We start from the raw sequence: 25,952 nt of genomic DNA, 5'->3' as shown, positions 1-25,952 counted from the left end.
TGTGCCTGATAATAGTGACTATAATTCAGTTTTAATCAGAGAAGAGTTTTAAATAATTGCCTCAGCACAAAGGTGTGCTGTCAAGTTGTCTGTTGTAATGTCTAATCTTACTTTGCTCACCGCCCAGGAATAGTTTGCACACAGGTATGAGATCATCTGAAACCAAGAATGGTCATGCATTCCTGTTCGAACATGCACACAATGCACACAGTGTAGGATGTCCTAGTTGCAGAGCACTTTCATTTCAGTGGTAAAGTGAGCACCAATTGGTTTCTTGGTATGCCATAGGAAATAATTGATAGATTTCAGAATTTCTTTACAAAGATGGTCTAACTTTGTTACATATAATATTAATAGCATCTAATACAGAGAGGTGCACTTAGCATTTTGCATCCAAGTGTCACCGGGTCCACTCTGCAAGCTCACTGGTTCTAACACCATATATCATGTTATAGGATTAAGCTGGGCATTTAGTTAAGTTTGCTGGGGATTCCCAAAAATATGCAGAGCTTATAGGATTCCAGTCTAGTTGGTAATAGATTATTTTTGACAGGTCTGGGAACTGCTCATTAAACAGATGAACCAACAGAGGTCATGGGAAGCATTTAAAGAATAGAGATTTCAAGTACTTAAATAATGTGAAGATAAAGGCACCAAACAGTTATGGAGATGCATATTTTCAGTAAAGCGCTCCCTCAGGTCCAGTTGTGGCCGACTGTGACATATTTCCATCTTTGTTCCAGCTTCTGTCCACTGTCTTCAACAGTATGTCATTTATAGTAGCCATGTGTCTTGTAACCATGTATTGCTGTTTCTTGTTTTATCAACAGTTGCTGCACTTGAAAAGCAATAAATATCTGACAGTTAACAAGCGCCTACCTGCACTGTTGGAGAAGAATGCCATGAGAGTGACTCTGGACTCAGCGGGAAATGAGGGATCCTGGTTCTACATCCAGCCATTCTACAAGCTGCGATCCCTGGGAGACAGTGTGGGTAGAGTGGGGTGTGGGATTGAAGTTAATTATGGTACATTACTTTTCACAGGGTTTGAAAACAGAAGTCACATTGACACACAGACAGCTTGTGTTTATAAGACAGAGGAATTAAAGATAGAAGACAATCAGCTCAGGCTGCACTTCCCTTTGTTTAGTTGTGCTTGACTTCCCAGGCATGAGGAACTGTTGACAAACTGATTGCAATCTGTCTTTTTAAAGATTGTTTATGAGTTGTTTTTGACAGTCAAAAAAGATGCAGTGTTTTCTCAATGTCAACAAAACATCCTGCATTTTACTTTGGACATATCTCCGAAATTAATTTTCAGGCACTAGGGTTTGAGTGGCATTTCTATAACCTGTCCTACAAGACAAGCTGAAAGAGAAAGGGGAAAACCCCCTCTGAACATAACTAGTTATCTAAACTATCCATTCATTTTAGCTGCAAAATCACCCAAATATGTCTTAGCATCTTGGTGGTTCACTCGTTGACATTCAGCTAGATTAGTTGCATAGATAATGGTGAACACCTTAGGCATTAGGATAGGACTATATGTGTGACTGTGTAGTTTTACAAGAGGTTTGTGTTGATAAAAGAACATAATAATATTACATATGCAATATTTAATACCTCAAAATGTCAGTCAATTGCTCCTCAACTCCGCTTAAGGCTAGTGGCTCGAGGCTACATCTACTCGCACAACCCCAATGAATCTCTGCCTGAATCACCTGTGGTCTGGCTGCATTGTGGGTAATGTTAGGGCTGCGTTTTGACAAAGAAGAATAATTCATGAAATAAAAAGGATAATATCTCAATGCTATACAGTGCAATCATGAATTGGTAGCTGTGTCTTTTAAGAATGTGAAATATGGTTCTATAGACTTGTGAACCATTGCCGATCATGCTGCAGTCTCTGTAAGTGGCTGATGGAAGTTGATGGAGTTAAGATGGCTAATTTGCTAATTAAGTTAGAGGTTATTAATCCCCTTGGGGAAATTAGGGAAGGCAATGGTCAGGGATTGGGAGTAACTGCAGTTTGGAGGCCAGTGTCTTGGTCAAGGGCAGTGGAAAGAGAAGCTGTATGAAAACTCAGGTTTCCATTTGAGGTCAAATGAGCACTTTTCTTCTGTCAAATAATTACACATAATACGTGTTTCTGTGGATCTCTTACAGAGTTCATCGTTGTGTGTATGCACGAAGTTGTGTGTATGCACGAAGTTGTGTGAATGCACGAAGTCGTGTGAGCAAACACAAATGAGTTACTGATGAGTAGACCAAAACTTATTGGGGCTTGCTGTTCATGTCTTCACATACAGAATTTCTTTGTGTTTGGTCAGTGATGCTCTGGGTCAGGGCTACACCTGTCTGATCCAGTCTTTTCATACACAATATGGTCCACGACTCCCTCTAGTGCTGATGTGGTGACTAGCATGATCCAATGTAACCAGATCCCCCTTACCTACAGTTCGTGTTCACCTTGCGAGGAAAGGGAATTGCAGTGTTGAAGAATGACGGCTAATATCTTGGGACCTGACATACTTATGGTTTTGAGTTGGAATTGAGCGCTCACTCCCACACAGGGGCCCCCTGAGCAGCAGTATTTCATCTTGTTTCAAGATGTTCTGTTGCCCTTCACTCAATGAGTCTGTATTTAAAGATCGTACTTGAAAAAGACATTTATATTTTATTCCGTCTTGCAATATGGTTTCACTTCTTGATTCTGAGTGGCAGTAGCAGACTCCTTTTGATTGAAGTGATCTAAACCCAGTAGTCATTTGAATGCAGTATGATCCGTGTATTTATATTGCCCCTGCAGGTGGTGATTGGAGATAAAGTGGTCCTTAACCCTGTGAATGCTGGACAGCCTCTACATGCTAGCAGCCACCAACTAGTTGACAACCCAGGATGCAATGAGGTACATTAACACTTGTTGCTTTCCAGAGCTGTACAATAAATTAGATATAAGGTAGTTTTCACTTTGTCTTTATCATGTAAAATATGTAACTTACATAACTAACCCTTTAATGATAAAAAAGTCTTGATGAATGTTACAATGTTCACAGACGTCTCTGTTCTGCCTTTCAGGTTAATTCTGTAAATTGCAACACGAGTTGGAAGGTTGTTTTGTTCATGAAATGGAGTGACAATAAGGAAACAATACTCAAAGGGGTAGGTACCCTCACATTTCTGTATAAAATTCACAAAGCAGACAAACATTAAAACATGGTAAAAACTAAAACATTGTAAACGCAGTATGTGAGGAAAAAAAACATTGAGAAGAGAATAAAGACTGTAAGGAAGAGAATAAAAACTAAAGCAAAATATTGACCAAAGAGTCAACATTTTTGCTTTATCTGTTACACACTATTCATGTACTTGTGTCTTTGTGCGTGTGTGTGTGTGCCTTTTGTATGTGTGTCTGTGTTTAATTTCAGGGTGATGTAGTACGGTTGTTTCATGCAGAGCAGGAGAAGTTCCTCACATGTGACGACCACAGGAAGAAGCAGTATGTTTTTCTAAGAACAACCGGCCGACAGTCTGCCACTTCTGCCACAAGCAGCAAAGCACTGTGGGAAGTAGAGGTTAGCACAATGTCTTCTTTTATCTGCAGATAAAAGCTAATTTGTTGTCATTTGTGACTTTAAGACTTTAAGACTTCAGTTGTCTAGTTAATAAACAGAGAGAGTGCCCTTACCATTAGAGAGAAAGCATAAAGTTGTTAGGAAATATGTTATTACAGAAATAATCATACTAGAATTAAACAAAAAATGCAACTCTATACCAATTTGACATGAGAAATTATTTATGCCTTCTTTTTGATTTCTTTTGTCATCATCAGGTCGTCCACCATGACCCATGTAGGGGAGGTGCAGGCTACTGGAACAGCCTGTTCAGGTTTAAACACTTAGCCACAGGGTGTTATTTGGCTGCTGAGATGGGTGAGGTGTGTACTTTTTTTATTTATTTTATTTTGTATTTCTTTACACTTTTAACATTTTATAAGTAGGAGGACAATGACAAAAACTGTAAAAAGAAACAATAAAACATGAGCAACAACAGACCTTATAAAACACAAAACACACAACCCATTTCCTTTCATATGCATGCAATAGTATAGATCTGATATACAGTAGTAGCATTAAGTTCAGGTTTAATCAGCTGTGTTCTCTGACACAGTTGGTCTAGAGACATACACATTTGGATGCCAGGTTCAGTGACCACAGTGTGAAATAAATGATGCTGAGGAGGATATTTGGCATGTGACTGTGTTTCCCAGGTGAATCAAGACTTTGAGGAGGAGAGTGCCGAGCAGCGATCCTCGGTAAGACTTCATCTCTTCTCCTCTGAGTGCTTAGCAACGTCACGCGGGTTGCCCCACTGCTATTGATCTAATCTGTTCAATAATGTGCTGGGTCTTTGCTTTCTGCTCTAGGTGGTGGACTTTACTCCCTTTAATTTCCAGGTACTGTCATATAATCTTTACTTGGCTGCAGCAATATAGCACAAAATCATTGTGTTGTCTACACATGCGCATTACCACCTTTGCTGCTTTTCTGTCCAGTTTCTCTTTAATCATCAATAACCCTTTTGATTTGGTTTGTATGTGCCTTCATTTGAGTAGCAGTAGATTACCACAGGGTGTCATCATGCCATTGTCTCAGCTGATGTTTATCTCACCAAAAATCACCATTAGGTGGCAGTGTTGCACAGACTAAATGGGAGTGTTGCGTGTACCTGTAGTTGTCAACTAGGTGCCAACAAGGCCCAATAATCTGTGGTGTGATGACTGAAGTTTTTCTCACTGATCTGCACTACTTCAATCCAGAGTGAAAGCTAATCTGTGAAATTAACATCAGTGGTGACTGGTGGGTTAAAGTGAAAACATGCACACTCCTTGGCCTCATCATTGTGCATGATCATAAGTGTATTTTATCACTGGCTTTTGTATATTTTGTGAACTTCACTGCCATTTGTAGCCGATGCTTTGCTCCTTCTCACTGCATGTTTTCTCACTCCAGCTGGATGCAGATAATGAAGCATTACGAGGTCGTCTGCGAGCTCCACAGGAGAAGATCATGTACACTTTGGTGCCTGTTCCCGATGGCATGGACATCTCTTCCATCTTTGAGCTGGACCCCACTACTCTGAGAGGCGGGGACTCAATGGTGCCCAGGTATAATATTCCCAGACACCAAAAATATAGTTCTTCTGCCTAGATTCATTTGAAATTTGGGTATAATCCAGATATCACAGAGGCAGAACATGACTTTAGGACATCTAAGGACACAAACATGATTACCTATGTATATAATGCTAAATGCTGTTGAGTATTCACACCATCAGTGTACAAACATGCCCAAGACTGCTGAGAAGTGACAAAGACGTGACACTAAAATATCAGCGATAACGTCAGAGACCCCTCAGGGTGAGGTTTTTTCTGTTCTGTAATGGAAACATAACATCAGGGATGTAGGAAAATATGGAGGGAAATGGGTGGAATGACAAATGTGTCAACACTACAATCTAATCAAGACCACAGTGATGTCAAGACTACAGCGAATCAAACAGTGGCTGGTAACATTTGACTCATGTGTAGAGTTGAAGGGGAATTTGGAAGATTACTAAGAAGGCAGTTTCGGAGGTAATGACGGTTTGTTTTGTTTTGCAACTCTGACCAGAGCAAACAGCTGGTAACCAAGACTTCATAGAAAGGGTTCTTGTCCACTTATTGACTCAACAATCAAACGTGAGACTGTTGTTTCTTTTTAGTTGTTGCAGGACAGATAACGGGGACACGGTTTTAGAAGTGTGGTCATACAGTTAGTGGATTTTTTTATTTTATTTATTTATTTATTTATTTATTCTACGGATCAAAAGTTGATTATTTCTGTGGCTTCTCATTGACTAGATTTTTGTTTTCTATTCAGACTGTCCTGTGTGTAGTCAGTTCAACATATGTTTAAAAAATAGTTTGTCTGTTATTGCGATATATTCATTTTCAATGAAAAAACTTTTAAAATCATAATAATGTGAGAATTGTTTGTGTCTGCACTTGGGGTGTTGCAATATTGTGATATTCAGGATACCCGTGGTACTAAAGAATGAGATATTGATATTGTGTTAATAATACAAATATGATAAGATTGTCTGAATAATCCAGCACTGTTTATGCATTCATCTGGATGCCTTAGTATTATTGTAATTGTTCTATTTGTGCATTTTATTTACAGTTATGGTTACAGACTCGCTCCACCTCCCTGCACTCATGCTAGCTTTTTTTTTTTTCAAATTTCTATAAACATCCTGATAATTTCATTATCGTGAATTTGTTTGGCCATGATAATCATATAGTGAAAATCTAAAACTGTGACAGTCCTAGTCTGTACCAAACAAACATGTTTTCTTACACCTGGACGACAAGATTTATGGGCCAGGACACCTCTGCAGCACTACAGTATTTATTATAATGCTGTTTTACCACACATTTGACCTTTTTTATAAAAAAAATTGCAGTTTCTGTTGATTTGGATATTTCACTATATTTAATACAATTGTGCAGCCCTAATTCAATATTATTTATAATTCCTAAGATAGGATGGTGCTACTACAGTGAAAAAGTCAAATAATCATTGACACAACCTTTAGATGGGATGATACTCACCAAAGACAGCAAGGAAAGTCCCACCGTTGCATATAAAAGGAAACTGCTGTTATCAGGCTGACAGTAGGCATGGATAGTTGGCACAGTAGTGAAATAAACTACATTGTAAAATGCCGTTTAAACACTTGTGTGTCTGAGCTAAAACCACAAACTAGATGCTGTGTAAACACTTACAAACACTGAAAAATGATGTGATATTTCATGCACTTGTTTTTAATATCTACTATTCACAGGTTGTCTGTACAACTGTAATCAGACTCTGCTGTGCTCCTTTAATCTTGTCGACAGTGTTGTGTGATGGAGAATGTATAGTTCTAAAATTACAATAGTACATTTGTCCCTGTCACCACACATCAGATAAGAACACAGGCTCTCCGCCTCGTGTCAAAGCCTTCATTGTGTCACATCGTCAGGTGTGTGCGTGCATGCTGCGGTCTACTACTGTTAGCACCACCCATTCCTACCTGAAATAACCCTGTCCCTCAAACTTTAGCCAGGCGACTGATTAATGCCTGAGAGAACCAGTACACAAAGGTAAGCCTGTTAGCTTCAGTAGGCGTTTACATAATGCCTGCCAAGAATATGACTACGGTCTGCTGTCTGCCTGAGTAGCTACACACACACGCACGTCAGACACACCCACCTTCTGTTACTCACGTGCAGTGAGCATGAAAGACGTACCTGGCTCAGACTTTACTATCTGTAAAGGTTTAGTACTTAATGGAGGAGAGATGATACTGTACAGGTCACTATCGGCTTATCTGTACTGCCACACACAAAGTAAGCAGTCTCTTCCCTACAATCCAAGTTTGTTTACATATCCTGAGTAGAGAGGATATATATTCACTGACTTGCCACTTTATTAGGCGCACCTGTCTTATACAATATGCAATAAATCCCATCTTTGTGTTGCACTTAATCTTATACTTCAAACGTTTATGTTGCCACCTTTTCAGTGACGTGGTTATTTATGATCATTTTATCATGATTTATGAGGCCATACAAAATGATGTGGTGTTTGACTGTGTTGTAATATTAAGCTCCCCTCATGTATTTAAATTGTTCAGTATCAAGTGAAGGTTGATGTGCTCGTTACTTGTAAGTCTTTTTAGATATCAAGATGTCATGTCATCACTTTTAATATTCTATGGCTTTGTGGTACTCAGTCGATCCTGTTGAGGTTTGTAGCTGCTGACCTTTAAGACACACACACACACACACACACACACACACACACACACACACACACATACACACACGTACAGGTGAGGACAGATATATAGACATCTGTAAAATGACGGTTTTACTGTTTGAAGACCAGCAGCTGATTTAATTGACCTGGACTCTAAACAAATGCCGTCTCACTGGAGATTTGAACGTAGATGAGAAATATGAGTCTTTGGCGATTAGGCCCCATTGTGATATCTATTATGTTTAAAGAGGGAGGGTGAACTCGTGAGTTGTGATGGGATGAAGATGATGGCTGAAGATCTGGATATGATGAGGTGGAGGTGAACAACGTTTTTTTGCACTGAAACGATGGCTGACAGCAGAGTAGAGAACAGATTTAAAATTTGCGTGCAACGACATGATGGGTTGATCATGGATGCTGTTAAGGTAGTGCTCATTTTTTACGTTTGTGCAAACACTTGCTATTTACTATTTTGTAAGAAACAGGAAGTCGCTTGTGTTTATACGTTGTTGTTGTTGTTGATTTTGAGGATTCTGATTGGCTTGCATGGCTTTATCCTTCTCGTTACACTGCTGCCTACAGGTTTGGTATAGTTATGATGGCGCTCGACGGCATATTTATGCGGGTTCATGTAAACGAAAACTTTTTTGAAAATGATCTTGTGTGTACGACGTTATTTTTGAAAACGGAGGGGGAGAAATATTTGTTTCTGTAAATACCTGGCTATGTGTAAATGTGGCCTTATACACAGTGCCCTCCAGAAATCCTGAGAGGGAGGAAGCCTTCTTAATGAGCCTATTAAACTGCCTTAAATTTCTCTTTTGATTAGTTCCCCACAAACACAGGTGTGTCTGTGTCTAATTGAAGGATAATGTAGAGTCCTGGTCATCCTGGTTAAGGCATGTCAAAGAGTTGAAAGTTAGTCCAAAGCAGGTTCATCCACAAAAAGGCACTTTTTCAGTGGCAGGTTCTCAAAAACTGGCCAGATTTTCAGTTTTTTCTTATGCCCTGAATCTTCATTTATTTATTTCCTCTGTTGCTTGTAGGAGCTCCTATGTAAGACTAAGACACTTGTGCACCAACACGTGGGTCCACAGCACCAACAACCCCATTGACAAGGAGGAGGAGAAACCTGTTATGTTACGGGTGAGTAGCTAATGGTTAGGTCAGGATGTAGAGCACAGCTGAGGTTTTTTTGAACTGATAAACACATTTTTTTTTTTTCAGATTGGAACATCGGCAGTAAAAGAGGACAAGGAAGCTTTTGCCATCGTACCAGTGCCACCAGCAGAAGTGCGGGATTTAGACTTTGCCAATGATGCCAGTAAAGTGTTGGCATCCATTGCTGGGAAGCTTGAAAAGGGAACCATCACACAAAATGAAAGAAGGTATCAACTGCAAATTTAATTGATACTATATTTGTAAATATCTAATAGAAGGAACACCAGATATCACTGAAGTAGCAGCTAATACAGTCTGTTTTACTGTTGACGTTTTGTACACTTTTCAGGTTTGTGACCAAGCTCCTGGAAGATCTAGTTTTCTTTGTTGTGGACATCCCCAACAGTGGGCAGGATGTTTTGGAGATAATGGTTAACAAACCCAACAGAGAACGACAGAAACTCATGAGAGAGCAGAATATCCTGAAGCAGGTTGGTCTCAAACCTCACAGCCTGTAATTGCACTGATTTAAAATTTACATTTTTGGATATTAAAATCCTATATTTCCATTTCAGATTTTCAAACTTCTCCAAGCCCCTTTCACAGACAGTGGTGATGGCCCCATGCTGCGACTGGAGGAACTCGGAGACCAGCGCCACGCTCCTTTTAGACATATTTGCAGGCTTTGCTACAGAGTGTTACGCCATTCTCAGCAAGATTACAGGAAGAACCAGGTAGGTGGACACAACAACTCCACTACGAGACCCCTACGTTCTACCAAGACCTTTTCTTTGCAGTAACCGCCCATCTTTTTGCTTCTCTTTACAGGAATACATAGCTAAACAATTCCGCTTCATGCAAAAGCAGATAGGATACGATGTGCTGGCAGAAGACACAATAACAGCTCTGCTCCACAACAACCGGAAGCTGCTAGAGAAACATATCACTGCTGCTGAGATAGACACGTTTGTCACTCTAGTGAGGAAGAATCGGGAGCCAAGGTGAGGCCCGCAAGGAAGGGACAGGCCCTGGCTGGTGTACTGGCACAGGAGAAGTGTCTGTGGTCAGTTTGGGTCAGATTTGTTTGTGTAACAGCTGCTGAGGAATGTAAATATATGTAAATGTATTCAGAGGAGTATGAGTGAAACTGCTTGTGCATGACCTTGGCACTGCAGGTAATTTGCTGACAGTGTGTGTTTTGGTTGTGTTGAAGTCCTGTCAGGTGTTGTTTATGACATGTGAATCAGGCTGATCCAGAAGTTTGGACAAGTGAGGCCCTCACAGTTTTAGCTGTTATAGTACTGAGTGAAGCAAGGCATTCGTATTCTGACTTTGTGTATTCCCTAACCGCATGCTATATAATATATAAAATTGACCAATGCCTATGTCTTACATGTCCTATCTCCAGTGCCTGTGAAAAACAAATTAAAAGTGTAATGTATTGTTACCTGTCCCCAGGTTTCTGGACTACCTCTCAGATCTCTGTGTGTCCATGCACAAGTCCATCCCTGTGACACAGGAGCTCATCTGCAATGCAGTACTGGACCCAACCAATGGTGACATCCTCATCGAGACTAAGTTAGCCTCTTATTCTTCATAAGTATTAGATTTTTTGTGAAACTGAAACAAGCATTTAGAAGTAATATTCATGCTGTTCAACAGATTGGTCCTGTCGAGGTTTGAGATCGAGGCGCCGTCAAACGGAGAGAGTCCGGTGGAGGCAGAGGATGAAGAAGAAGTCTGGCTCTTCTGGAAAGACAATTGTAAAGAGATCCGCAGTAAGAGCATCCGGGAGTTGGCCCAGGATGCAAAGGAAGGCCAGAAGGAGGACCAGGAGGTGGTCAGCTACTACAGGTGAGATCTTTGATTGTACACATACGAAAAATATATACACTGTATACCTGCAGTGATCATTCGATTAATTGATTAGTTAAAGAGAAGGAAAATTAACTGCCAATTATTTTGATGATTGGTTAATCATTTGTCAAGCAAGAATGCTAAACATTTGCTGGTTCCAGCCTCTTAAATGAAAAGACTGACATGATTTATACATAAATAGAATATGACAACAACTCAATTCTGATACAAATCACTACATACTCGCATATTATGTTCTCACAGGTGCCAGTTGAACCTCTTTGCCCGAATGTGTCTGGACCGTCAGTACCTGGCCATCAACAAGATTTCTGGTCAGCTGGATGTGGATTTGATCCTGCGCTCCATGTCTGATGAGGATCTGCCCTTTGACCTGCGGGCATCTTTCTGCCGCCTGATGCTGCACATGCACGTGGACCGTGACCCCCAGGAGCAGGTCACACCCGTCAAATATGCCCGTCTTTGGTCTGAGATTCCCTCCAAGATTGCTATTGATGAGTGAGTTTGTCTCATGAATGCTTTCAATTGCCTTTTATTGCCTTTCCAAAGATGTCACAGCATCTCTTAGATTTGATTCTCCTCTAATTATCCAGCTATGACAATGATGGAACCACCAGAGATGAGATCAAAGAGCGGTTCTGCCTCACAATGGATTTTGTGGAAAACTACCTGAGAGAGGTGGTGTCACAGAACATTCCCTTCTCCGACAAGGAAAAAAACAAGCTTACCTTTGAGGTAATGGGTCTCTGTGGATGTGTGAACAGATTAGAAGTCACATTGGTTTAAGTCAATTATAAATCATTGTTTTGCATTTTCTTGTCAACAGGTAGTGAACCTGGCAAGGAACCTTATATACTTTGGTTTCTACAACTTTAGCGACCTGCTGCGACTGACAAAGATCTTACTGAACATTTTAGACTGTGTCCATGTCAGCACCATTTACCCCATCAACAAGATTGAGAAGGGAGAGGAAAACAAAGGTAAACATCGAGCTCCTTTGGCTAAAGTTGCTTTACTGTTCATCAGAGAAGACTAATTTCCTTTACTGCCTTTGGTGTAATATCACTAGTGCTGCAACAAATTCTTTTTTTAATTGTTGATTAATCTGTCAATTATTTTCTCGATTAATCAGTTAGTTGTTTGGTCTATAAAAATGTCAGAAAGTGGGGGAAAATGTCAATCAATGTCAAGGCCCAAGAGAAAAGAAATCAAGCCCAAGACACCAAAACATATTGACATTTTAGAAGCTGTAATCAGCGAATTTTTCTGCATGTGCTGTAGCTGGCAGTAATGTGATGAAGTCCATTCATGGAGTCGGGGAGTTGATGACCCAGGTTGTGCTGCGCGGAGGCGGCCTGTTGCCCACCACGCCAACTCATCAGCCTGAGGGAGATGTGGTTAAAACTCAGACTGAACCGGAGAGAGAGGACATCATGGTCATGGACACAAAGCTCAAAGTCATTGAGATTCTACAGGTAGAACACAAGGAAACTGATTCTTCCTTGATGGTAAACACTTTGATTCTCTTTATATATTTTTGTTTTGTAACTTTTTGTCTTTTCCTTTAGTTCATTTTGAATGTACGACTAGACTACAGGATCTCCTGCCTGCTTTGTATTTTCAAACGTGAGTTTGATGAGAACAACCCACAAGGAGATAACACTCCCAGTCAGAACGGGACTAACAATATCACAGGACAGATGCCAGGTATGATGCCACTTAATTCATTATACCTTTTTTACAGCAGACATGGTGGCTTGTAATAGCAGGAAAAGCACAGATGTACTGAATAACATAAACAATGAGCGCATTCCAAATAACTGAGCTACTTCCAAGGTCCTGATACTTGGCACGCTGTCTCACTGTCTCACTTTTCCTGCCATGAGAAGGCAACGCTGTCATGTCTGCTGTGGTCTATAAAAGGCCAACAGTATTCTGAAAAAGTCAATTCTGGTATTTCTTAAAAGCATTTTATCCCATTTAAATGTTGAAAGTGATCTCTTTGAAAAATTGACTCTTCGATTATTTTTTAATGACTCTAGGAAACCTTGACTTTGAGAACATTGAAGAACAGGCAGAGGGGATTTTTGGAGGAAGGTAATCCATAGCTTGCTAGTCTTTCCTAACCCGTTTTCACGAAAAATAAAGCAAGATAAAGTTCAAGTAATTTCTGCTCCAATGATCTTTTAGTGAGGAGAACACTCCACTAGACCTGGATGACCACGGAGGTCGTACCTTTCTGAGGGTCCTGCTGCACCTGACCATGCATGATTACCCTCCTCTCGTGTCTGGAGCCCTTCATCTGCTCTTCAGACACTTCAGTCAGAGGCAGGAGGTCCTCATGGCCTTCAAACAAGTAGGCGTTTACACTCTTTATCTGACCATGTATACTTCTGGGCTAGCACTCATAAGTTCACTAACTGCTAATGGCAGATATCTTTTATTAAAGTTTAAGTTGCAAATGTACACTTTTCTTCTAAATATAGGTCCAGCTGCTGGTGACCAGTCAGGATGTGGATAACTACAAGCAGATCAAGTCAGATCTGGACCAGCTGCGCTCTATTGTGGAGAAGTCTGAACTGTGGGTTTATAAGAGACAAGGAGAGGATGGGATGGATGGAGATGGACCTTCAGAGTCTGACAACAAAAAGAAGGTGCAGTCTTCTGAACATGAGAACATCAAACATTTGTCTAACTGATGAAGAAGAAATGTTCATTAAAAGGCAATATGTCTCAATATAGATTGTATTAGTCTTAATCTTCTAGTAATGCTAGTGACTTAAAGGATGTCTTCTTATTGCTGATTGTTTTACAGGGAGATTCACCCTGTTCAGACAAGAAGAAGACAGAAAGCACCAGCAGTTACAACTACAGGGTTGTAAAAGAGGTATGCTCATTTGCATTGTAATCCTGTATGTTCATGTTTAGGATTTGTTTCCTGTGATTAAAATCATCCTGCTGTGTGTGTTCAGATCCTGCTGCGTCTCAGTAAGCTGTGTGTCCAGGAGGGGAGCTCAGGGAAGAAGAGTAAGAAACAGCAGCAGAGGCTGCTGAGGAACATGGGAGCTCACAGTGTGGTGCTGGAGCTCCTACAGATCCCCTATGAGAAGGTGCAACACTGCAACTGCAATATTGAAAAAATTATAAGGAAGCTTTAAAGCAACATTATGCAACCATTTCACATTAAAATAACAGCTTCAAAATCATTTCGATGGTACACTGACTTGTAATAGGGAGAATGCCGCCTCTTTCATTCCCACCCTGCGCCCAGAGCACCTATTCTTGCACTATATGACCTGAGTTGAGTGGACAATTTCCTGCTATGGAAAAAAGCTATCTCAGTAATCATTGCTCATCTATAGGGCTAGGTACTCTTAGAAAAATGTTGCTACTAATACCGACACCAACTTCAACACCGGTTCTTGAACGATACTTATTTTGATATCAATGTTATGAAACATTACGTTACACATACACGTGGTGAGCCCAGTCGCGTAGTGTTTTTCCTGCAAGCCTCTAGACAACCAATCGCCAGCACTTTTAGTTATTGGCAACACAAGCATGCTGCATGCTTATTGGCTCACCTACGCTGATGAGATTAAATGCTAAAGTATGGAAATTTGACATTTTTTGATACTTATTAGTATGGAGGCTAGTTAGCTCATTTCGCTGTGCAGCTAACGATTCTATTAGCTGAATCTGCTCCAGACTAAAAATTTCTTAGCACCAGGGAAGTGTTGGTGTTCCGACCGCTAGCACAGAAGCTTTGGACAACTGGGAGAAGGAGATTTTCAGGCCAATAGGATTGCTAACTGCACAGCTAATTGAGCTAGCTAGCTAACCACAGCTTCAGTTAGCAGCATTTAGTGATTACTGTAGCAACAAGTAAAGCTATCTGTCTAGAAAACTCTGTAAATCAGATCAGTCTCCTGATTGGGGCCACTATAAATCACCTCAGTACAATTGGTGTAAAAGTGAATTGTACTCCAAACTGTGCCAAGTTGACAATTCTTGCATAATGTTGCTTTAAAGCTGTGCATAGCTTTTACACATTTGCAGTTCTCCACTAGTGTAATGTAAATAATAAGGACGTCTTACTCTGTTTTTGTGCATTAGGGCGAGGATGTTCGAATGCAGGAGATAATGAAACTGGCTCATGAGTTTCTGCAGAATTTCTGTGCAGGAAATCAGCAGAATCAGGTTCTTCTCCACAAGCACATCAACTTGTTTCTTAACCCAGGGGTGAGTCATACAGGCAACTCAGCTTTGCTCCCAGGGATTATTTTCACAATACTGTCTTTTGGGAAAACGGATCTGAAATTCACTCATCTTTATCTATTTAACAGACTCTCTGTTTTCTCCCCCTTTTTTCCATCTCTCTCAGATCCTAGAGGCAGTCACCATGCAGCACATCTTCATGAATAACTTCCAGCTGTGCAGTGAGATCAACGAGCGAGTGGTTCAACACTTTGTCCACTGTACTGAGACCCATGGTCGACACGTCCAATATCTCAAGTTCCTGCAGACCATTGTGAAGGCCGAGAACAAGTTCATCAAGAAGTGTCAGGACATTGTCATGGCTGAGGTCCGTTGTATGGTGGTTATAATGTACAAATATCATTGAAAAGAGTGGTAATACTTTATTAATATGAAAATAATGATAACTGATAGATGTACTTTAATTTAAGACTGTACTCTCTTCCGTGTCTCTCCACTACTTAGCTGGTGAACTCGGGCGAGGACGTCCTAGTCTTCTACAACGATCGCGCCTCCTTCCAGACCCTAGTCCAGATGATGCGGTCAGAGCGGGACCGCATGGATGAAAACAGCCACCTCATGTACCACATCCACTTGGTGGAGCTGCTGGCTGTCTGCACTGAGGGAAAGAACGTCTACACAGAGATCAAGTGTAATTCCCTGCTGCCACTGGATGACATCGTACGGGTCGTCACCCATGAAGACTGTATCCCTGAGGTGTGAATAATTTTCAGTTTCATTTATTTATTTTCATCTGAAATGTGTTGTTGTGAAGTGAAACTTCTCTGATAGTGAGAAAAGGTAGAGTCAGTGTGTGGGCGTGTGAGTGATTCAGCTGTTTTATATAAGATTTTGTTGTTTTGACTCGATACGTTAGGTCACTTAAGGTGAAATAAAACTGTTGAAATGAGGTGCATCTGTCAACTTCAAACTGAGACTGTTTATATCCATAAATATTTAAAATGAAATTGTTGCATATTGATGCGACCAAAAGTAGTTTTATGATCAACGATTTGTTGATTTTCTTTCTTTCACTTTCTGTTTTTCTCTGACCGTTGTCTCTAATCTCGTCTCTCATCTGTGTGTGTCTGTTTGACTTGAATAACAATGCTCATCGCAATAATCAGATTTGATTGGCTGAGTAGCATCACGTGAGTCTTTTACAACACATGCAATTGTTCTGTGAGTTTCCCGGGATGCTACTGCCATAAAGGCTAGAAAAGCTGTGCCATTTAAAATATTACTGCTCATCTGAAATAAAGTTTCAGTTCACTGTCATGCCCCTTAAGCATAAAAACAAATCTTAAAACAGACGGGGGTCCTACCTTAAACAAGGCAGCCGTTTCGGATAATAAAGTTGATAATGTGTACAATGACACTGTGTGTGTGTGTGTGTGTGTGTGTGTGTGTGTGTGTGTGTGTGTGTGTGTGTGTGTGTGTGTGTGTGTGTGTGTGTTTACAGTAGATGTTTCAGAGCTAGTTTCAGAGCTGATAAATGTGCCTCATTAATTTTGTTTGATTGGATCCTAACAGGTGAAGATCGCCTACATCAACTTCCTAAACCACTGCTATGTCGACACAGAGGTGGAGATGAAAGAGATTTACACCTCCAATCATATGTGGAAGCTGTTTGAGAACTTCCTGGTGGACATTTGTAGGGTAAGACAACAATGTATCTGACATCTCAAAGTGAGGCCGACAGTGTGATAGATGGATGGAGAATGCCATCCTGCTGTACATTATATCATGGGTTTGGGTTATTATGGACACACAGCATGCAGTGTTTTACCTGTCGGCCACATGCAGGAAGTGTGATCCAGTGGCTGTGCGTCATGCTAATATGTTTTCTGTCTTTGTCTAGGTGTGCAACAATACCAGTGACAGGAAACATGCGGATACTACGCTGGAGCGTTATGTAACTGAGACAGTCATGAGCATTGTCACATGTTTCTTTAGCTCTCCTTTCTCTGACCAGAGCACAAGCCTGCAGGTAATCTGGACTACGAAGTATAGCATTTGAATTTTATATAACAAGCAGCAGTAGTCTCTGAATCATTCATTGTTAAGTTGAGTTGTTTGACAGTAAGATATCATGCTCACCTACACAGTATAAATACTATAAAATATGGTTCTTCCCTCTACATAGATCGCACACTATATGTATGTAAGTAATGGTAACTCGCCCCCTCACTTTGTTTCCCAACCCTTGGGTGCTTATCAACAGGCTCTAAATGTTAAGGAGTATCTACACTGTGTGGGTTGTCAATTTTCATAGCTTAGTCAGCAGACAGACTCTGTTGTTCCCAGATCTGTGGGTGTGTTGCACAAGGTTTTAGTGGGACATGGTGCAGATGATGTACTCACCCAATGTGGTCACTTTGTTTCTCAGACCTTGATGTAGCGGTGTCCTGTCACCCACGACTTTCCGAGTAAACTATTACCAATACCCTCTATAAAATTCCAAATCCCTCGTTCAGTAACTTTGTGGTGTAGTTTTACATACAGCAGTTTTTTTCTTGTTATGTGCAGTGGTCTTGTTCCAAGTTGGCCCCAGTAGAAATGGTTAACTGTCTTCTATGTAAGCCTTTGCACAGTCTGAGAATTCTGCTTGCTGAGGTTTACAATTTTTTTGATGACATCACAACCCTCTTTTTCTCGCAACAGACCGCCATTCTTGGAAAGATATCTGAGGTATTTATTGTACTGTAGGGCTGTGGCCAGCTGATAGATTGCTCCTTCGTCATGGTGGTAGAAATCAGTCGTTCTCTCTGTTAAACACTGGTTGGTGTGTTGTGTTGGGACTGATTGTAAACAGCTGGCCTACTGGACCCAAAGCTGTAGACCCCTCCACCATAGGTGCTATAGTATCCTCACAATGATATTTCTAGCACAAATTTGGTTAAGAGTTCAACCTAGTCAGGGAACACAATAGTCACGTTGTTGGTTATTTAGTTGTTCACATCTATCCTGTTCAGCACGTGTTTTCCTTTTATTAAATCATCTCTCTCTCATTTTGTGTTTTTGGTCATGTCTTCTGCGCTCTCTTATAGACTCGTCAGCCAGTGTTTGTGCAACTGCTCCAGGGAGTGTTCAGGGTATACCACTGTAACTGGCTCAACCCTGTCCAGAAAGCCTCAGTGGAGGCTTGTATTAAAGTACTCTCAGACGTGGGTAAGATACCTGGCTAACACCCACCTCCAGCCTCTGTTATTGTATCAGAAAAGGTGTGGTTGCACATGTAAAAAGCATTAAATAGAAATATCTACATTATTACCTCTCCCCAGCTAAGAGCAGAGCTATCGCCATCCCAGTGGACCTGGACAGTCAGGTGAACAACTTGTTTGTCAAGTCTAATAATGTTGTGCAGAAGAGCATCCTCAGCTGGAGGCTGTCCGCAAAGAACACTACCAGACGAGACTCCGGCTTGACTAGCTCCAAAGACTACAGGAACATCATTGAGAGGCTACAGGTCAGTAGCAAAACATACTTTACTGTAATTTAATTAATAATTTAACCAGCTGGAAGGAAAAAAGTTAAAACATTGGTTGAAATAATTGAAATGGTTGAAGAGCAACAGCAACTGTAATTTAAAAATATAAACATTTTTATTTCTAAAATCACTGAGGTGTGTGTGTGTGTGTCAACGCCCTATGTTTATGCTAATTAATTCATTTTTAGTCACATGTTTTATAAATAATTAAAATCAATTATCTTTCATAAAGAAGTTTTTTATATTTGTAACCTTTCTTTTCTTGTGGAATCATTTTTCTGGGGAAGCACCTAAAAATCACATTGTCCTCAAACTATTATCAACTAGATTTGCACTCAATAGAGCACATACCTCCGTCAAGGCCTCAAATTCAATCAAACCTCATCCAATATCACACATGGAATTTTGTATTCAACCACAGAGAATGTACAAGCGCACATAAAGGCACTGACACAGAATCCAACGGCGTACATTTCACAATATAATAGGGATGCTTTTTTGACTGTTATTCTTTCATTGCGTCCTGGCTTCTCCTTTACCAGACAGTTCATTCTTTTTTATGCATTTGCCATTTGTTTATTTAGTCTAAATATTCTTTTTTAAATAATATTTTCCTGTCTGAAAAGCTGAGCTGTAATCCAGTGGCCATCTGGTGTGTCTGAGCCACACATTGTACAACAATACAACATTTCAGGGAGAAACTGGAGAAAAGGAAAAGTCAGACAAGAAAGAACACTTTGCCAGGCCCTCGGAAAAGCTCTATTTACAGCACAGTAATTAACAAATACTGCTACACGGTGAGATGTAATGCAAAAATGTAAACCTTGTGGTTCGTTGGCACTCATGAATACCAGGGGTTACTGCTGCCATTTAAGCACTGTGGCAGAAAAAAGTCAACAATAATTAGGAAAGGCTCAGTCTGCATTTACATCTTTACTGTAATCTGCATAGGCATAAAAGTGGTGTTTGAGACCTCCAACAACCTATCAAGACTCCCCCATCTTCATTTATTGTTGGTAATAAGCCACAAGTGATGTAACTCCTAACTTTAAGACAAGGAAAATTCTCTAGAAGTGGTCTCTATTTCCATCCTGGAAACAGTGTCTGTTGTCACATGCCAAGTTGGTACAGCCTTTTTTCTTGTAACGTGTGACTCAGTGTTCAGTGGAAGTCTAAAAATTCCAAACTGTCTGGTCCAGTTCAGCTGTTATCTCTGCCTACATGGGAAACGCAGGCTTTCGGCTGAAAAGCGATTCCTTTTTTTTTATGAAAAAAACAATTGCAATGCCAAGACAAACGGAGTCATTGGATTGTTGTAGAGTTTCCCAAGATTGTTTTGGGATATTCACTGAACCATTCCCCAGACAGAGATTAATGTGGTTCCCAAAGTGGTATCCCTCCCACTTTTTTCTTGCTTTTATTTCATAGCATTTCTCTGACTCTATGCTTCAAATCTTTTAGTTGTCCCTTCGGTTTTTTACCTCCTAAAAGCCCTTTTGTTCTACCTCTCACCCACACAGTTCTATAATCACCACCAGACCAGAAGTCTTCATGATGCAACTTAACTTATTTGCATATTTTCACACTAATCATAACCAGACGTGACAGGAAGTGCATAGAGAAGTGGGATGTTGTGGTGCGTCATACATATGGTTTGCTTTGTTTAAGTACAGTGTGCAGTGCACTGGATGAGTCACTTCTGTTTCTCTTACATTAATTCCTAAGTCAACCTGGCAGATATTTTGAGGTTCATTGCAGCTGGTTTCCTTGGATGAAGGAACTGATGTGGACGCATTAACAGATGATGTTGAGAGATGTAAAAGTCAGAGGCTGTCAGAAAAGCACCTTTTTAACATAGAAAAATATGTGGTAGTAAATATGACGGAAGAAAAATGGGCTTTTGATTTCTTCAGTTAATTCAGTTCCCCTTGTTATACATAGATATGTCTTCAATCATTTATGATAGCTTCATTAAAACTATCATGTCACAGTCAGTAAGTGGAGATCATGTGATGTGGCAGCTGTGATGATAATTTTGTGACTTGATTCACATTTTAAACAAACAGACAACAAATTCAGTAGTAATAAATATCCAAAGCCGTGGTTTCATTAGATGTTTCAAGGGGAAGCCTTAAGTCTAAGTTTGTGAACTTTTGTAGTGAACCTACAGTTTCTGGACACTAAGCCCTGGTTGTATGTCATTACACTGTGTAGGACATAGTGTCAGCACTGGAGGACCGTCTGAGGCCACTGGTCCAAGCTGAGCTCTCAGTACTGGTGGATGTCCTGCATCGTCCAGAGCTGCTCTTCCCAGAGAACACAGAAGCTCGCAAGAAATGTGAAAGTGGAGGATTCATATCAAAGTAAGTTTAAATCTCCAAACACAAAGGCATCTTTGTTTGGCCTAGGCTTAGGGGAGATTTAAAGGTTAATGCACTATTTTTGTTATACTAGATTCTTTGTATTGGGTTGTGTTTTCCCTATACACCTACATCTTTACAGTGGATCAATCAATTTGGAGAAAATCTAGCTTGTAAGGGGAGAGACTGACTCAGGCAGGACTGCACCCCAGCAGATTTTGTGAGTGAAGGGAGTTTTGTCAGGCGATGTTCTTACCCTTTATTGAGCATATCATTTAGGTTTTAGAATTGAGAATTCAAAAAAAATTCAAATAAAAAGTTTATAATTTGAGTTTATAGTTTTACTCTCTTTACTCTACACTTCTATGGGTTTAACTTTACACCAAAACTATGTGTAAATACATTTCTGGTTTGGATGCAACTTAGTCCTGGGTGTTGAGATTCCTGCTATGAGTCACCAGAAAGCTTGCTGACTTTTTAAACCAATTTGGCCAATAATGAAGACATTTTGACAAGTGAGATGCTGTGGAAGATGCTTGGTAGTAATAAAAAAAAGTATACATTTAAAGTAATAAATATTACATGAATAAAATAAGGACCTGCCCTTTAAATAACAGGCACCAACCTGCTGTTTTGTTGTACCTGTTAAGAGCTCAGATTGGATTACAAGGAACCTGACCAGACACATAGAGCCGTTGTTGTTGCAGGGATTAACCTCCTACTTATGGCTACCATTGTGAAGAACGGAAGTTTGTGGAAAGGTGTGTCAATCACCGGGCTCAGTATAGGTTTCTGAGAGCTTAAAAACATCTGCCCTGCTGTTAAGAAGTTTTCTAATTGCACTCTAAATAACCCACTTTATTGTGGTGTATCATATTAGGCTGAAAAATCAGCCAAAATGATATGTTGTGATTTTCACAGATGTTGGGGTGTGTTCAGGGGTACAGTTAGGTGGTTGGAGAACTGCAGCTTTCATTGACTCATTAGTATGTCCTCACTTTTCTCTCTCTTCCCCTGACCAGACTGATCAAACACACCAAGCAGTTGCTGGAGGAGAATGAGGAGCGTCTGTGCATCAAAGTACTGCAGACACTGAGGGAAATGATGACAAAAGACCGGGGCTATGGGGAGAAGGTACATACCTTCTGTGTTCCTGTTTCTCATCATCTGCGTGTAGTCGTTCCCAAGATTCATCCACATATGAGATGAAACACTTTACTGACGTCTCAGGATACAGTGTCCCCGTCCCTCTGCACCAAACTTACTGGAAGACATAAGATCAAAAAACGGTAAAATAAAAGAAGAGGCTGAGCTCTGCTTGGTTGCCTCTGAGGCCTGTATAGCATACTGAAAACTATATATAAATATATTTATATACAGTTTATGTCCAGCAAACACTGGTGCATATTTAATATGGCTTTCTTACCAAATACCTTATCAGACAGTAGGTTCAAATGATTAAAGTAACAAACATCAACATTATTAACACTATTAACAACATGCATGCCTTAACTCTCTCACTCAGCCATTTGACACAACATCCATTGGTTACTAATGACTTCATTGGCTGCAAATGACCTCTTGTACTAATCTCTAATTAATTGCTTTCAACATCAATAGCAGTAAGTCTTCACAGGCTGAAACAAGTCAACCCACAACTGGAATTCAGATTTTGACACATGAAACGAAAGGCAATATTTTCACTTGTGATGCAATGGCTGCATTACGTGTTAAAGGTACCTGTGGAGTTTTTTGCCCACTAGTGGCACTATAGAGCATATTATTGTTTTATCAGCAAGTCCCTGTTCTATTTGCATATCATCGTTTTGCAAGAGGACGCATATGCAAGAGGATGCAGATACTTCCAAAAATGAGTGATGATAAAGCCAAAAGAGGGTGAAGAGTGAGACTGCTAAACTAACTAAACATGGATGGGCAGGTTTTAAATAACTTATTCTAAGGAATTTTAAAAAAAAAAAAGCTTCAAGAATTCACACAAAATGTTCAGGGAAGAATCACTGGATGGATATACAAGGTAACTTTTAACAAACCTCCCCCCCAAAAAAAACTCCACTGGCTACCTTTCATAGAATAGATTAGCCATCATTTATGAGTCATGGCTCAGCAGCCATATATCAAACTATAGAGATCTACTAAATCTCCATGCATACAAAATGAAAATATTTATTTTATTGTCGTATTGTTGAATGTACGTATATACAGTATTTGCCGACTCCCAAATAATATCTAGGTATCCAGTTAACGACAACGTGAATACAGGAGTAGCACTAAACTGCATCAACTTATGCACCTGTAATCTAAGGAGAACAAAACAATCACATGTTTCGTTTTTAGAGAATCCGAAGCACTGTTTGCACATATTTAAACATGCAGGTGCCGCAGGGGAGTAATAACCTGCTCACCACTGTGGAGACCCATATTCAGTTTTTTTAACGTAATTGGCAGTGATTACAGGTGGGAAGCCAGTGAGGGATCATATAGTCCTAGTGCCTCCTGCTGGGTGGCCAGAGCTCATGTACAGATGAGTGTGTGTCAGAAAAAAAGACATTCAAAATATGATCAAAATGTTTGTACTCATGACCAACTTCAAATAGTTGAGCACTTCCAACAGGTACAGTACATTTTTAAAATGCAGCACCTTTTGTTTGATACACATAGTTCTCTGTTTTAGAGACTAGAACTATGTCATCTGCATACAAAGTGATAGATAACTTTGACCTACACTTAGTCCTTTGTTTTGGGTTTACAAAACACTATTAATACATTATTAATATTTAACCCAGAATCTAGAATTGCTGTTGTGAAAGCGTCTAGTGTCACTGTCAAAAAGGCCACAAAGATGAACGGGGTTAGGGAGATATTTACTATTTTTTAACAGACATATCACCTTATACAACTCCACTTAAAGGAGGTAAATACTTACAAGAATGTCAATATGTAAATGTATACTATGCAGGATTTTCCTCATAAAACAATGTAGTGGGTCATACAAAATATAACCTCCCTTAATTTTCTCCCACTAGGAATGTGTGGCAGTGCCTGTATGTCGTTGGTATTATACATCGAATGAGACTCAACCATCAACGTTCAATTTGGGTGAAAACAAACAGCAACCTTCACATCCTGCAAAATATGCTTTAAAATTTTTATGCAGATCAGTATCTCGTGAGCTTAATTCGATGTGTAATTTCAAACATGAGAGTGCGAGGGTGTTTTTACAATTGTCTCACTGCGACAACAAATTCATCTGTGTTGTGGTTTTGAGCCCTAACATGCTATACTATCACTTTTCTTTACTAACTTTCCATGTCCGTGTGCTTTACACTTGCAGACTTGTGAGCGAGCTTTCCTGTAACTCACTAATCGAGCTCTACTAACTCTGCCCCTTATACTTTTTCTCTTGCAGCTGATTGCCTTTGATGATGAAATGGATGTGGCTGAGGTTGATCATTTTACTTACTACTGTGATGTACATCTGATTTGTCTCCCACTAACAGCATAGACATGCTTTATGCTGCAAGTAGACATTGTAGCATCACATTCTCATCTGTGACACCTGTGGGTAGCTTAGTCCATCCGTCCCTGTTTCGTGCCTCTAGAGTTGCTCCTGATCTCCATGTTAGAACGTAGCATACTGCTGGCATGTCGAGCTCACATTATGCAATATGCTTCTCTGTTGTGCCTCTATAAGGTTGCATACTTATTTATTGAATTGGAGTGCACAGTAAGTAAGGCTGAAAGAAAATAGTTTTTCGATGAGTATAAAATTACTTAAAACGTTGCATACAACATTACTGCATTTTACCAACCTATTATTTTGAATCCATTTTAACAGCTTTATTTGAAAGTCTTTTTGTAACAGAACAGTCCTACAGCTTGCCTGTAGCAGCACCCATATGCAGGTGCGATTACTTATCAATAATTTTGTGGGACTTTTTAGGCCCTGGGATTTCCGTGTGACTGAGTGACATATGGTTATTGTTTTGTTTTTCTTTCTTTTAAAGTCTAAACCTTGTTACTTATTTTGTTCACATTGTAACAATCGGTTGGAATATTTTCTCTTTAAACCTCATACTCTTGATCCATTAAGGAGTTTTATACCAGTCACATTCCATCAGCTGTTTAGTAGTATTTTTTTATTTCCCACGATGATGGTTTAAAGCTGAAACCATCCTCTGAATCCTTATTTCTCTTCTGTTACCTTTAATTTATATTGACTCTATAAATACCAGAATAAGCCTATAAAATACCTATCATGTGTAAGTTTTTAATGTCAATCTTATTTTTCTAAATTTTAATTTGAACTCCTGCTAAACCCCTGAGCCCTGACCTGTAGGTAATACAAACTTACTAAGTGAATAACAACTTTGCAGTCGCTATAAAATCTGGTATTTTTTAGGGTCATTGTGTTACATTGCATTACATTAATAAGATGTTTCTATTTTTCTGGTCACTTAATCTACTTGTCATACAGCCAGTATACTCTTCAAAGTCCTTTATATATATTTATATATATATATATATATATATATATACTAACATCATGACAGAGGGAGGCTGTACTGTGTGTGTGTGTGTGTGTGTGTGTGTGTGTGTGTGTGTGTGTGTGTGTGTGTGTGTGTGTGTATTATAAGTGTGCTTTGCAGAAATAAGTGAGTGGTAACGACCTGTGGCCTTAAGGATGTGGATGAACCAGGTTTCTCCCTTCTGTTTTTGATAACATGGTCACAGGGATTATGGGTGTGACAACAGAGGAACCGTATCTCACATGTCACCGGTGACTCATTTTAAGATTATTCTGTAGGAGTGATGAGTGACAAAAAAGTACTTGAATGACCAACTCAGTGGAAGGAAATCAGATAAATTCAAGTTTTAAAACTTTAAGAAAGGAAACTGAAGTCTTTCCATAGTTTGAACAGGTCCCCTCAGACATTGTACCTC

At 39.9% G+C, this 25,952-nt stretch overlaps 1 protein-coding gene across 4 annotated transcripts in view; it reads left to right on the top strand.

The window, feature by feature from the left end:
- Nucleotides 1-25,952, top strand: part of itpr1b (inositol 1,4,5-trisphosphate receptor, type 1b) — a 91,131-nt gene that overhangs the window by 17,105 nt on the left and 48,074 nt on the right. For 2 of the 4 annotated variants that reach the window (XM_084348056.1, XM_084348055.1), the window contains exons 6-39: nt 831-989; nt 2,810-2,908; nt 3,079-3,162; nt 3,429-3,575; nt 3,833-3,937; nt 4,271-4,315; nt 4,427-4,456; nt 5,013-5,167; nt 8,894-8,993; nt 9,075-9,235; nt 9,358-9,499; nt 9,584-9,742; nt 9,837-10,009; nt 10,467-10,586; nt 10,671-10,862; nt 11,130-11,381; nt 11,477-11,618; nt 11,710-11,863; nt 12,165-12,358; nt 12,452-12,590; nt 12,926-12,980; nt 13,074-13,239; nt 13,370-13,537; nt 13,699-13,770; nt 13,856-13,993; nt 15,000-15,125; nt 15,268-15,468; nt 15,606-15,857; nt 16,674-16,799; nt 17,002-17,130; nt 18,191-18,311; nt 18,425-18,609; nt 20,845-20,993; nt 22,013-22,124. In XM_084348056.1, coding sequence (XP_084204182.1) covers nt 831-989; nt 2,810-2,908; nt 3,079-3,162; nt 3,429-3,575; nt 3,833-3,937; nt 4,271-4,315; nt 4,427-4,456; nt 5,013-5,167; nt 8,894-8,993; nt 9,075-9,235; nt 9,358-9,499; nt 9,584-9,742; nt 9,837-10,009; nt 10,467-10,586; nt 10,671-10,862; nt 11,130-11,381; nt 11,477-11,618; nt 11,710-11,863; nt 12,165-12,358; nt 12,452-12,590; nt 12,926-12,980; nt 13,074-13,239; nt 13,370-13,537; nt 13,699-13,770; nt 13,856-13,993; nt 15,000-15,125; nt 15,268-15,468; nt 15,606-15,857; nt 16,674-16,799; nt 17,002-17,130; nt 18,191-18,311; nt 18,425-18,609; nt 20,845-20,993; nt 22,013-22,124 — 4,752 coding nt within the window. Of the gene's footprint in view, nt 1-830; nt 990-2,809; nt 2,909-3,078; nt 3,163-3,428; nt 3,576-3,832; nt 3,938-4,270; nt 4,316-4,426; nt 4,457-5,012; nt 5,168-8,893; nt 8,994-9,074; nt 9,236-9,357; nt 9,500-9,583; nt 9,743-9,836; nt 10,010-10,466; nt 10,587-10,670; nt 10,863-11,129; nt 11,382-11,476; nt 11,619-11,709; nt 11,864-12,164; nt 12,359-12,451; nt 12,591-12,925; nt 12,981-13,073; nt 13,240-13,369; nt 13,538-13,698; nt 13,771-13,855; nt 13,994-14,999; nt 15,126-15,267; nt 15,469-15,605; nt 15,858-16,673; nt 16,800-17,001; nt 17,131-18,190; nt 18,312-18,424; nt 18,610-20,844; nt 20,994-22,012; nt 22,125-24,417; nt 24,454-25,952 lie in introns of all 4 variants that reach the window. The other 2 variants (XM_084348053.1, XM_084348054.1) reach the window with 2 other exon arrangements.

This window comes from Pagrus pagrus, assembly GCF_965226575.1.
Source record: "Pagrus pagrus genome assembly, chromosome: 3".
In the NCBI taxonomy this organism is placed as follows: Eukaryota; Metazoa; Chordata; class Actinopteri; order Spariformes; family Sparidae; genus Pagrus; species Pagrus pagrus.
The sequence above is the reverse complement of the archived record's forward strand: the minus strand, read 5'-3'. Positions and strand labels throughout refer to the sequence as shown.